Below are 12,481 nucleotides of genomic sequence, written 5' to 3' on the forward strand. Positions count from 1 at the left end.
AGAATACTCTTATTCGTCTCTGCATTGGTCACACGCAGTTGACACATGAGCTTTTGATGACTCACCGGCACCAGCCATATTGCCATATTGCGATGACTGTTTGATACCCTTAACAGTGAAGCATTTGTTGACCAAATGCTTATCAGTCTGAGGCTCAAGGTGAGGATTTCAGATTTAACCATATCCAGATTCTTGTGCAGGATGTTTTGTACCATGCTATTGGTATTATGAGATTTATTTATGAAACAGGTCTGCTGAAAGCTATTTAGATTTTATAAGGAAGTCTTCACTTTTATGATTTCACATTGAATATTCTTTTATTCCTTATTTAGAAAAAATGATATCGGTATCAAGGGCCTTCGTTCTCAGGATGCCAGAGAACTCTAAGATTAATTAATCAATCAATCCTCAACAAAATCCTTGGAGATGTTTTATATGATGCCAGTGGCATTTTATAGTTCATATTGGAATCTGGCCTTCTTATTCATTTATAAATGGGATTTGAAAGTTTAAATGTTTTATTATAAAGTTATTTATTCATTTATGTTTTAGTTTATATTGGAATTAATTATTCGTTATTACTCATACTCCCATCGGCATCAATGAACATTGATATTTTAATGCCAGATAATCAACAACCATTCATTCATTCAACCAAACTTAGAATGGCTATCATGGGAACCAACCCAGTTGGCCAACCCATGTCATTGTCAACTGTTTTGGTCCCCGATGCCGTAAGCATCACTATCCTTGTATTACTTTAGGCATAAACTAGAATAGAGACCTTTAGAGAAGGATTTATTGTAATTTATTTTAGGTCAGATCAGTGAAACTGCACTTGGGTTAATGTAACATATGTGAATTCTGGGAAAGTTATGAAATAATTAGTTTTAGTAAAGAAAATTTGGTTTTACTCATTTTTAGGCGGTCTTCAATGAACTGTTATTAATTTCTTTTAAGGCACGTGAAACAAATGTTGATATACTTTATGCAAATTATTTTATGGTTTTAGTTATGTTGATAATGTATACATATATGACATTGGAATCTCAAAAGATTGAAAATAGCATTCATCATCAAAATCTGAAAGGTTGGAGAAAACCTTGTCTGGAGCATAGATTCCTCAGTCACATACCTGAGTTTCATTCATTATTACATTATGTAATGATTCAAGGATTAATATCTTCAATCAGGCATTTTAGTTATTAGTAATATAATGGGTTTAAATTGATGAAATTAATTTATTCTGTATATTTTCCAATTGATTGTATTTATGAATTAATTTCATTATGTATTTCTGTAGGGACCGGCAAGAGCCAATTTCTGAAATATGTTTGTAAATTGGTACCACGCTGTGTACTGACTACTGGAGTAGGCACCACTAATGCTGGTCTAACAGTTTCTGCCGTGAGAGATGATGGAGAATGGGCTTTAGAAGCAGGGGCTTTGGTATGTAAATTCTGGATGTACTGCAATGTAAATAAATGTTTTTATACGTATCACTTAGAATCTATTTCTTCTATTTAGTTTTATTTTTTTTTGTAAAGCAGCAGAATTTTGAACTTGAATATTTTTATAATCATGAAACACCGGCATAATGGTTGTGGGGTGTTATATGCTCAATCAAATACAATATTTTTTATTTCCCTCCTTCCCCCTCTTTCCATAAAATAATAGTATATGACAGTTTAATAGATTTGAAGAACAGGCTTAATTCCACTCAGGTGAGTGAATTGTTTTTTTACATTATTGTGGTATGCTAAGGGAGATTGATTATATATGACAAATTAACCAGGTAGTAGTTATCCCTACATCAAGGGATCGATTGCCTGATGCTTACAGGGGATGCCCTGGCTGCATCCATATTTCTAAAATGGATAATGGTGGGAAAGAAGAATTTACTGTCCTAGGTTATCCAAGGCACCAAAAACTCATTCCAACACAATCATCATAAGAATGGTTAAGATCTTTATAGATCTTATGCTAGACCTCTTGGTTTATCTACACAAAATAGTTTGGTATATGAATATATGCTCTTGGTCAGTGTCAATTTCCCTCTTGAGAGAATGCCGTTATGTAGTCACTCGGATTCAACACAGAGTATAGTTTCCCTGTTGAACCCTTGTGACGGGCAAGAGGGCTCTCACACTTGGAAAAAATCTTTCCCACGCTTGTCTCTAAATTTCTCTCTCTGTGTGCTATTTCTACTTCTCAACATTACTCATACTTCCTAATTTTAAAAAATTTCTTTCAGCTTGCTATCCTAACTCTATGAGTGATATTTCCCTCATTTATTTTTTTTATTTCTCTTTGTTTATATGTATATATATATGAATATATATATATATATATATATATATATATATATATAACGGATTTTGAGCGAAGCGAAAAATCTATTTTTGGGTGAGATAGCCATGGCGTCCTGATGGAAGGTTCCTGTTTGGTAGCTTCCTTGGGTATAAGACTACTAAGATATTCCCAGAGAATTTAACCACAGGTTATCACAGAATTCTAACTTCTGGAGCGAGTATCTCAAAGGTTTCCCTTTAAGACATCGTAATACAACAGGGGACACGCATGTCTGAACGTGCCACATAGCTATCTTCACCCCGAACAGAGTTAATGCTTCGGTGTGTAAGGACTGAGAATAGCTGGGAGCCGTTCCACAGCTAATCTCACTCGTGGCTACTACTGATACTCGAGACGTAAACAAACGGACGCCATTGCTCTGATGACGTCACGCCCGTCTTCATCCTGAAGCCAGTTGCAGCCCATCACCATGATACAATTGTGTAGGGTGGGAACAAAACTGGACGAAGTAGTAGGGAGGGTCCATCAGGACGCCATGGCTATCTCACCCAAAAATAGATTTTTCGCTTCGCTCAAAATCCGTTTTTTGGGCTCAAGCCATGGCGTCCTGATGGAAGAGTACCAGAGAATCAATGTATCGTGGTAGATTTTCCCCCAGTGTTAAGTGCCTAGGCATTGACAAAACAGCAAAGTAATCTTAGGTAAAGAACCATAGGAACGGAGTATCCTGCCCCCCTTTGGTAGGAAGTTCCCATGGGCTATGCCGACGTCAAAGTGGTATTGAAGGGCTATTCATCCTGACAGAAGAACTTGAAGAACTTAGAGATGAAGCAGAATGTTTGATATTTGTATAGGAACATTCTGAATTAGACCAGTGGTGGTTGGGCACTGTGTATAGAGTTCATCTCTTGGTTATCAGAAGTAAGTTTTCGTGTAGGAACCTTACTGAGACAGGGTGAATATAATTTAGGATTAGACATCTTAAATTCTTCATGACCATAAGAAAGGAGGAATAAATAAAACTATGACAGTATGTATTTCATAGTAGGTAGGAGCTGAAAGAGACGCATAAGTAATAAAATAGAAATTTTATTTCACAATGCAGAAATTAAATAATTTACAGCAAAAGTAAAGTTCATTTACAGTAATAATAATGTACATAGAAATAAAGGCTTGCTCTTGAATCTGAAAAGGAATTTCAGGATTAGTAGGTACTCGTTCTCGAGGAACGCAAGTCTTTAAACAACACATCATGCTCAAGGCATGCGGCACTTGTGTGACACTATGACATTTCACCTGGGATAAGAACAGTTATAAAAGCACTAAGTGTTTTTAGACATCACTATGAATCGCTCGAGGGTCAACATAGGCACCCGAAGAGTTAGAGTCCCAAGTAACTCACTGTTCTACGCAGAGTTAGGTGCAGGTTTCATAACACTACCTGCGGCTACCACAAAATGTTTGACTTCGTGCACTTGTTTCGCATAATGTTTAAAGAAAACTCGCGAGGACTTCCAGCCCGTAAAGTTCTTAAGGCTTTCAAAGTCCATGCTCTGAAAGAAGTTCAGAGAAGATGCCACTTTTCTAGGATCATGACCAGCGGGTGTACTGTTCGGATCCGCTCTGCGAATGAAGTAGGTGATTTTCGCTCTTAATTGTTTCAGTGACAAGTCGCTGCCCGATGTTTCTCCTTTGAAGAGTTGGCCTCCACCAAAGTTCGAAGTTCTGCGAAGATAGACCTTGAGACTCTCTACTGGACATAGAGAGACATCCTCCTTCAGGGGGCATATTCTCCAAGGGCCCCATCTTTTGGTGGGTAATTCGTTTTTAGCGAGAAACGTCGGATTAGGGGAGAGGGTCACTTCTCCTGAATCGGTAAACAGGATGTGTCCCTCTTCTCTTGATAATGCCACTATTTCGCTGACTCGAGCTCCCGAAGCGAGAGCAAATAAGAATATAACTTTCTGAGTCAGATCCTTGAGGGGGCATGAATCGTTGTCCAAGTTGGAGGCGAAATGGAGTACCTTGTCTAGTGACCAGGAGATCGGTTTCGGAGGGGGTGCTGGACGTAGGCGAGCACATGCTTTTGGTAATTTGTTAAAGATGTCGTTGGACAGATCAATTTGGAAAGCATATAGAATTGGTCTAGCCAAGGCCGATTTGCAGGTTGAAATCGTATTGGCTGCTAATCCTTGTCCATGAAGGTGAATGAAGAAGGACATACAGAAATCAATGGTGATTTCTTTAGGATTTTTTGCCTTGACAAAGGAGACCCATTTCCTCCAGGATGATTCATATTGCCGTCTCGTGGATTCGGTCTTGTATTCCTCTAGGAAGTCTAGACTTTTCTTCGAGATCCCAAACCTCTTCTTTGCGGCAAGGGAGAGAAAATCATGAGATGAAGGTCCTTGATTTTCGATGATGAAGCGAAGACAGTCGACTTCTGTACTTGTTGAGAGAGAACTGGGCCCGGGAGAGGGATCAGCTTGGGCTGCAGCTCCAGGACCAGGGGGTACCAGTTGCTCCGGGGCCACTTGGGAGCCACTAGGGCCGCTGTCCCTTTGAAGGTTCTCAGTTTGGAGAGGACTTTCAACAGAAGGTTGGTGGGAGGGAACAGGTATATCTTGGACCACCTGTTCCAGTCCAGTGACATGGCGTCCACCGCTTCTGCTTTGGGGTCCTCGTACGGGGCTACGTACAGAGGAAGTTGATTGTTGTCGCTCGTTGCAAAGAGATCTATCTGAAGTTCTGGGACTTGGTGAGAGATGAAGGAGAACGATCTTGCGTCTAGAGACCATTCCGACTCTATCGGGTTTGTCCGAGATAGAGCATCCGCTGTCACATTGCGGAATCCTTGTAGGTGAACTGCAGACAGGTGCCACTTCTTCTTCTCCGCCAGACGGAAGATTGGGAGAAGCACCTGATTTATCTGGGGCGATCTTGAGCCTTGGCGATTGAGACAACGAACTACCACCGAGTTGTCTAGGGTTAGACGGATGTGGATCGAGGGCGGCGGGGATAACTTCTTCAGAGTTAGAAGGACCGCCATGGCCTCCAAGATGTTTATGTGGAACGTCTTGAATAGTGGAGACCAGGTACCTTGAGCCTGTTTCAGGTGGGAGTGACCTCCCCAGCCTTCCAGTGAGGCATCCGTGTGGATGTTGAGTGATGGAGGAGGGTGTTGGAGAGGAATGGACCTTTTCAGGGCCTTTGCTTCCGACCACGGCTTTAGGAGGCGTCGAAGTCTGTTTGGAAGCCGTCTCTTGAGGTCTCTTCGAGCGATGGATGCCGAGCGTCTCCAGACTCCCGCGGCATCCTTTAGCTGTGCACGAAGCACTGGGTTTGTCACTGAGGCGAATTGTAGAGAGCCTAGAACTCGTTCCTGCTGTCGTCTTGAAATGCGTTTGGATTTCAGTAGTCGCTTGACAGACCCTGCTATTTCCTTCCTTTTCTTCTGGGGGATGGAAAGGCGGTGTGACTGAAGATTCCAGTGGATTCCCAACCACTGAAACTTCTGAGCTGGAGAGAGGCGAGATTTCTTCTCGTTGATCTTGAATCCCAGGTGTTCTAGGTACTGGGTAACTTCGTTGCAAGACTTTGCACACTCTTCGGGCGATGGAGCCCAGACTAGCCAATCGTCGAGGTAGGCCATCACCTGGACGTTTCTTAGGCGGAGCTGTTGTACTATGGCATCCGCCAGTTTTGTGAAGATCCGAGGGGCCACATTGAGGCCGAATGGCATGGCCCGAAAGGCGTAGCTTTTCCTTTGGAGTCGAAATCCTAGGTAGGAGGAAGCGTGATGGTTCATTGGAATGTGCCAATAGGCATCCGCCAGGTCTATAGAGACCGTGTAGGAACCTTGAGGCAGAAGGGTCCTTATTTGTTGAAGCGTCAGCATCTTGAATTTGTCGTTCTCTATGAACTTGAGGGGGGATAAGTCCAGAATGACTCTGAGTTTGTCTGAGTCCTTCTTGGGAACGCAAAACAGTCTCCCTTGGAACCTGGTGGACTTTACCTTCCTTATCACCTTCTTGTTCAAGAGGTCTAGAACATATTCTTCCAGAAGGGGGGTCGATTGCTGGAAGAACTGCTGGAAGATTGGGGGTGGTTGCGTCCAACTCCAGCCTAGACCGTTCTTGATGATGCTGTGTGCCCAGGGATCGAAGGTCCAACGATCCTGGAATTGGCGGAGTCTTCCTCCCACCGGAAGCACTTCATTGCTTCTGGTGTCCCGAGGACTTGTTGCCTCGGCCGCTAGCTCCCTTTCCTCCTCTACCTCTGGAGGGACGGCGAGATGCGTCTCTGCTTGCACCCCTGAACGAGCCTCTACCTTTGGCATGAAAGGTAGTGGATGGTTGCTCAAAGGCAGGGGTGAAGACCGGTGACTGTGACAACACCGGTTGGGGGACCAATTGAAAGGTCTGTTGTGGTTGGGCAACCACTTGGGAGGTAGCGGGTCCCGGAAACTGACGTCGTTGCTGACGTTGCTGGGGTTTTGGCTTTTGAGGTTTCCTCTTAGGCTGAGGTCCATCGTCCTGAGAGGGTTTCCTTTTTCTGGACATGCCCCACTTGTGGAGAAGGTTCCTATTCTCCGTGGCGGCTCTGTCAGTTATTTCCTTGACAAGGTCAGAAGGAAACAGGTGCTTTCCCCAGATGTTGGAGGAAATCAGCCTCCGGGGTTCGTGTTTCACGGTGGCACCGGCAAACACGAATTCACGACAGGCTCTTCGAGCCTTTATGAAGTGGTACAAGTCCTTCATTACTGTCAGTAAGTGGGATTTGGAGAGTACCATGTAGTGATCTGGTACTCTAGTGTCACAGGCCATCACTTCCAGTTGGACTTGATGAGAAAGAGATGCCGCAAGCCTCTCCTTCGTGTCTTGTTCCCGGCGAAGGAGGTGATCGTTGAGCTTAGGGAGGTCTTCATTAAACTGACGTCCGGCGACGTCAGGATCGAGCCTTCCCACGACGAAAGTATGCTGAACATCTTTCCAGTGTCGAGCGTCAGGGGGAGTCACGATGGAGAAGGGTCTGCACTCCTCCAGTGCAGGGCAGGGTTTCCCTTCTTCCGCCGCTTTAAGGCATGCAGCTAAGGCCTTTTCCAAGAAAGGAAGAACCGCAGTGTCAGGTGCAACATACGTAGGATGCTTCTTGCTCAAAGCCGGAAGCTTAGAGCAGGTAAAGCCCCTACTCTTAAATGCGGAGGCTAGCATAGCCTGGGCCTTTGTGAGATCGAACACTATCTCTTCTTTAGGTTCGGTCTCTTCCTTCGAGGCAGGTTCGGAACGAAGCCGGACGTAACAGTCCGGGTAGGCCTCAAAGCTTGGGAAGAACTCCACATCTTCCAACGGGACCGTGCCGATCTTGTCACTAACAAAGATCCTGCCGGTCGCAATAACCATATGCTCTGCATACCTCCACGGGTTGGCATGAGAGCAAGCGGGGAGATCCTTGACCGAAATCTTCTTCGGTTCTCTGGATCCAATCATCGACCTGATGGACTCCTGGTTCTCCTTCAGCCTGTCGTCCATGACGGCTCTAATCAGCCGGATCAGTTCTTGGGTAGAAGAAGAAGGATCCGGAGTCGAGGAGGTAGACGGAATGGACATTTCCGTCGGTGTAGGAGTAGGAGGAGGGATGGACGAGGGAGCAGCTCCAAGCTCCGACTCGGTGTACTCCACCTTGTCTTCGTCCTCTTCGGCTCCTTGAGCCATAAGCGTCTTCTCCGTGTCTTCCGAGACGTCTGAGATCTGTTCATCATCCTCGGAATCTAAACGACACTCGTGCATGGACTGAGCCATGACCACATCAGGTTCCACCGTAATTTGGACAGTGGGGATCGCATCTTTTGGTACCACTGAGTCAGGGGAGGCCTTAGGGAACAACAGGGACCTCAGTTCTTCGGTGGCCAGGTACGGTCCAGTAGCATTTTTCTGAAAGCCACGCACCCACTTGCGCAGCTTTTCACGAGCAATGTCTCTAACCTCCGCTGAGGGAGGGTTATGGAAGGCCTCAACTAGGTGGGCCTGGCAGACCGTACAATCCAGTGGATTCCAAAACTTCAAATCCCCTTTCTTGTCTGCACAAGGGGCGTGAGTCCTGCAAGCCGTATGCCCGTAAAACTGCGGGCGTTTCACAGCGCAGAAGGCGAAGTCACACTTCATCTGCTCCTCCTGTGGAAGAAAGAGAAAATGAGTATGGGGGAGTCATAAGAATGGCTCTTAAACTAAGTTAATATTAATCATTAATTTTAACTTAAAGAAGGTGTGATGCATAGAGAATGAAAACAGTAAAGGAGAACATGCTCCATGCATCTCGCCCGGCTGGTTACCATAAGCTTGGTCCTTGGATAATCCAAATGACCGAGATCATTGGATATAGTTTCCTAGAATTCCCAGTATTTTGGAACTCCATGGAAAACCAAGGACAAGATTGGGATCGAATTCATTCGGTTCCCAGTTAAGAGCCAGAAGGCCTCATTAAAGGGTAACTGCTTCTGGCAACCAGCCGTGCTAAGATGCACATAGCATGCTGGAAATAGAAGAATGCAAAGAGACAGCATGATCACTAATAGAGCAGTACTAGGTACTGATCTTAATAGCAGAAGCAGCTTATCTGTTTGCGATATAGGGCTATCCTAGTCTTAAGATAGCTACAGTAAGGGGGTGCAAGTATTCTTGACGCCTCCGGGGCATCCGGCAAGCCGCCGGCATGCCGGAGCTCGCTCCAGCATAGATTCTGGCATTAGAACAGACAATTTGCAAAAGTCAGTTAAATACCAAGATGGCGGCCGCCGGCACAACGGCGGCACGCCGGCAGGAAGCGGCGGCTCCGGCAGTCGGAGGATGCCAGGTTGGTGACTGGGATAAGGATGGTAAAGGCAGTATCGGGTTGCCGGCAGTATATGCCGGCACTCCGGTGATCGACCGGCAAGCGGATGATTAGATAGGAGTAGGAGAGCCGCCGGTAGTAGCCGGCGGCAGCCGGCAGTCCCTCGGTACACGGGGGGCTGGCGGCAAGGGTAGGGAAGTCACCAAGTAGGAGGCAGGTATTGCCGACAGTAGAGGCGGCAAGAGACCGGCACCCGGATAGATAGAGAGACAGGGGGAGGGGGGAAGGGATGCAGGAAGTACCGTCAGGGTTCCAGACATCCCTCCCCCTCCCTGAGGGGGTGTACCCATGATAGAGGCAGGCTCTAACATCCATGAGCAGGGGTCACTAGGGACCGGGAGCTAGGTAGCCCAAGGGAGGGCTAGGGAACACCCAAGAGGAGGGGGGGGGGAGACTCCCATATGCAGAACTAAACTAGCAACTAACCTTATAGGACACTATGAAGGTATATGTACCAGAGTGGACTGCACAAGGAAGCTCGGGTAGCCCTACTCTTCCACCCTAAGGAGGAGTTGTAGGACAGGGGACAGATGAGTATAAACTAACCTAAGCATAGGCTAGGCTATACAAGAGATAGGTGGGGAGGGAGAAGAGAGAAGTCTTCCCAGGAAGGGTTTCTGTACCAGAGCGGCCACTAAGGGAAGGGAGGACACTCCCTAACCTAAGATCAGGCTGATCGGCTAAAACGGTGCAAGAGTACAGTTTCAGCATGGAACAGAGAAACCTTCCTAACCCGACCTAGAACAGGGCTAAAAGTCCTGAACTAGGCAAGGAAGAAGACATATCGCTATCGCAGGAAAGTCATAGACTATCCTAGCCATAGAGGTAGGCTAGCCTAACCTCACTCTCAGACGCAGCCCTAAAGGGGGTTCATTCCTTTAGGGAGGACAGAGAGGCGATATATACTCTATTAGACAATTAATCCCTTTACTCAGAAAAGGGATCAAGGCTAAATAGAGGGAATGCCAAGGCAGGGGATGAAGGAAGCATATAGGGGTCCTAATATTAGGTTAGGCTAGAAAGAATCACTGACTAGCCTATCCCCTATATGGTCCCTGAAGGCGAAAACATTTGCATCACTGTCAAAAGTATTGTAAAATAATAATGCCACTATCTTCATAACTTAGTCTAGGATCACTAATAAATCATGCATGAACACTTGTATGTAGGCTCCTGGCCTGGGGGCTATAGTAGCCGACTGGTATGAGGTCAATCGATGACCGATAAAAAGCGTCTAAACACGATATAAAAGTTCCTAGCTATGAAGACTAAATAAACTAATGTATTCGATTAGTATATAATGCCGGAAACGTTGTTGTGGCTAACTAAATAAGACATGCATAACAACAACGACGCCATAAAATGGCGGGTCCGGTAGAGGCACAGCTCTGCCACAAAACATCAATTATTTCGAAAAGTAATATTTACTTTACGGCCAGAGCTTAATTAAACAATACTGGAACCTTGTACTCAACTTTCCAGAAGAAGGCGAGGCTGAAGGTAACGACATAGCGAAGATGCAAAGCGATAAAGATAACACAGGGAAAATCCGTCTAAGTAGGGCAGCTACTAAACAAAGGATGAAGACGGGCGTGACGTCATCAGAGCAATGGCGTCCGTTTGTTTACGTCTCGAGTATCAGTAGTAGCCACGAGTGAGATTAGCTGTGGAACGGCTCCCAGCTATTCTCAGTCCTTACACACCGAAGCATTAACTCTGTTCGGGGTGAAGATAGCTATGTGGCACGTTCAGACATGCGTGTCCCCTGTTGTATTACGATGTCTTAAAGGGAAACCTTTGAGATACTCGCTCCAGAAGTTAGAATTCTGTGATAACCTGTGGTTAAATTCTCTGGGAATATCTTAGTAGTCTTATACCCAAGGAAGCTACCAAACAGGAACCTTCCATCAGGACGCCATGGCTTGAGCCCAAAAATATATATATATATATATATATATATATGAATATATATATATATATATATATATATATATATATGAATATATATATATATATATATATATATATGAATATATATATATATATATATATATATATATATATATATATATACACATATATATATATATATATGTATATATATATATATATATATATATATATATATATATATATATATATATATATGTATATATATACATATATATATATATATATATATATGTGTATATATATATATATATATATATATATATATATATATATATATATACATATATATATATACATATATATATATATATATATATATATATATATATATATATATATATATATATATAAATAAGTGGTTCTCAAACTATTGTGAGATTTTTTGCATGGTGGTCTCTTTATAAGTTTTAGATTACTCGGCGGACCTTTATTAAAATAATTATAATTAACATTACAAAATATACCATACGGTTACTGAAACAACACATTTTTATCAAACAATTATATATTCTGAAAATGGTAACATTAAGGTACTGAAACAAAGGGTTTTTTTTGGAAACCATTACGTATAAAAGAATTGGAAAACTTTATCTACTGAAACAAAAAACTTATTTTTTTATTTGACAACCACTTAATTAATAAGAAAAGGCAAATCATATTGAAAAAAGATGTTTTTTGGCCAAAACATATATAATCAGAAAATGCAACCTTATTTACCAATTGTACGTTCAATGGTATGGGTGCATTTGCTTTGCCTAAACCAATTCTTCTATATTTGGCTTTGTTTTAGTCAGTGCAACTCTCTTATCATGTGGCTTCTAATCTATTTCGGGATTTTGATTTGATGGCAAGTAGTGTGGAAAATGCTGACTCACACTCATAGGTGGTTGCAAATGAAATCAACACTTTTAGTGCCATCTTTGCAACACTGCAACACTTTTAGTGCCATCTTTGCAACACTGGGATAGGAATCTGCTATTTCAATCCAAAAATCACTACTGCACATTTCACAGAAAATATGTTTTGCACCTGCATCATTAATCAATTCAATAAATTGTTCTTGTATTGAATAATCCTCTGAAGGCAGATCATTAATAGAGAGTACAAAAGGGTTGTTGATAAACTGATAGTATTTTTCAAAGTTTTGTAGGTTAGGAATATACCAAGAAGTGATAAATGTTGTTTCATCAACTCTATGATATCATCTTCAACATTAAGCTCATTCTCATCATTATATGTATTTAATTGTGGAAATGGGGCAAAATTCTTCTTCTCTATCTTCGAAAGCCATAGTTCGAGCTTCATTTTGAAAGCAGTAATTTTT

The 12,481-nt window shown here is 43.1% G+C and overlaps 1 protein-coding gene across 1 annotated transcript in view; it reads left to right on the plus strand.

Moving 5' to 3' along the window:
• LOC137653400 (DNA helicase MCM9-like) overlaps positions 1–12,481 on the plus strand; it is a 524,132-nt gene that overhangs the window by 281,906 nt on the left and 229,745 nt on the right. The window contains exon 8 of the mRNA XM_068386747.1: positions 1,304–1,449. Within this exon, the coding sequence (XP_068242848.1) occupies positions 1,304–1,449 (146 nt within the window). The remainder of the gene's footprint in view (positions 1–1,303; positions 1,450–12,481) is intronic.

Source organism: Palaemon carinicauda, chromosome 14, assembly GCF_036898095.1.
Source record: "Palaemon carinicauda isolate YSFRI2023 chromosome 14, ASM3689809v2, whole genome shotgun sequence".
NCBI lineage: Eukaryota > Metazoa > Arthropoda > Malacostraca > Decapoda > Palaemonidae > Palaemon > Palaemon carinicauda.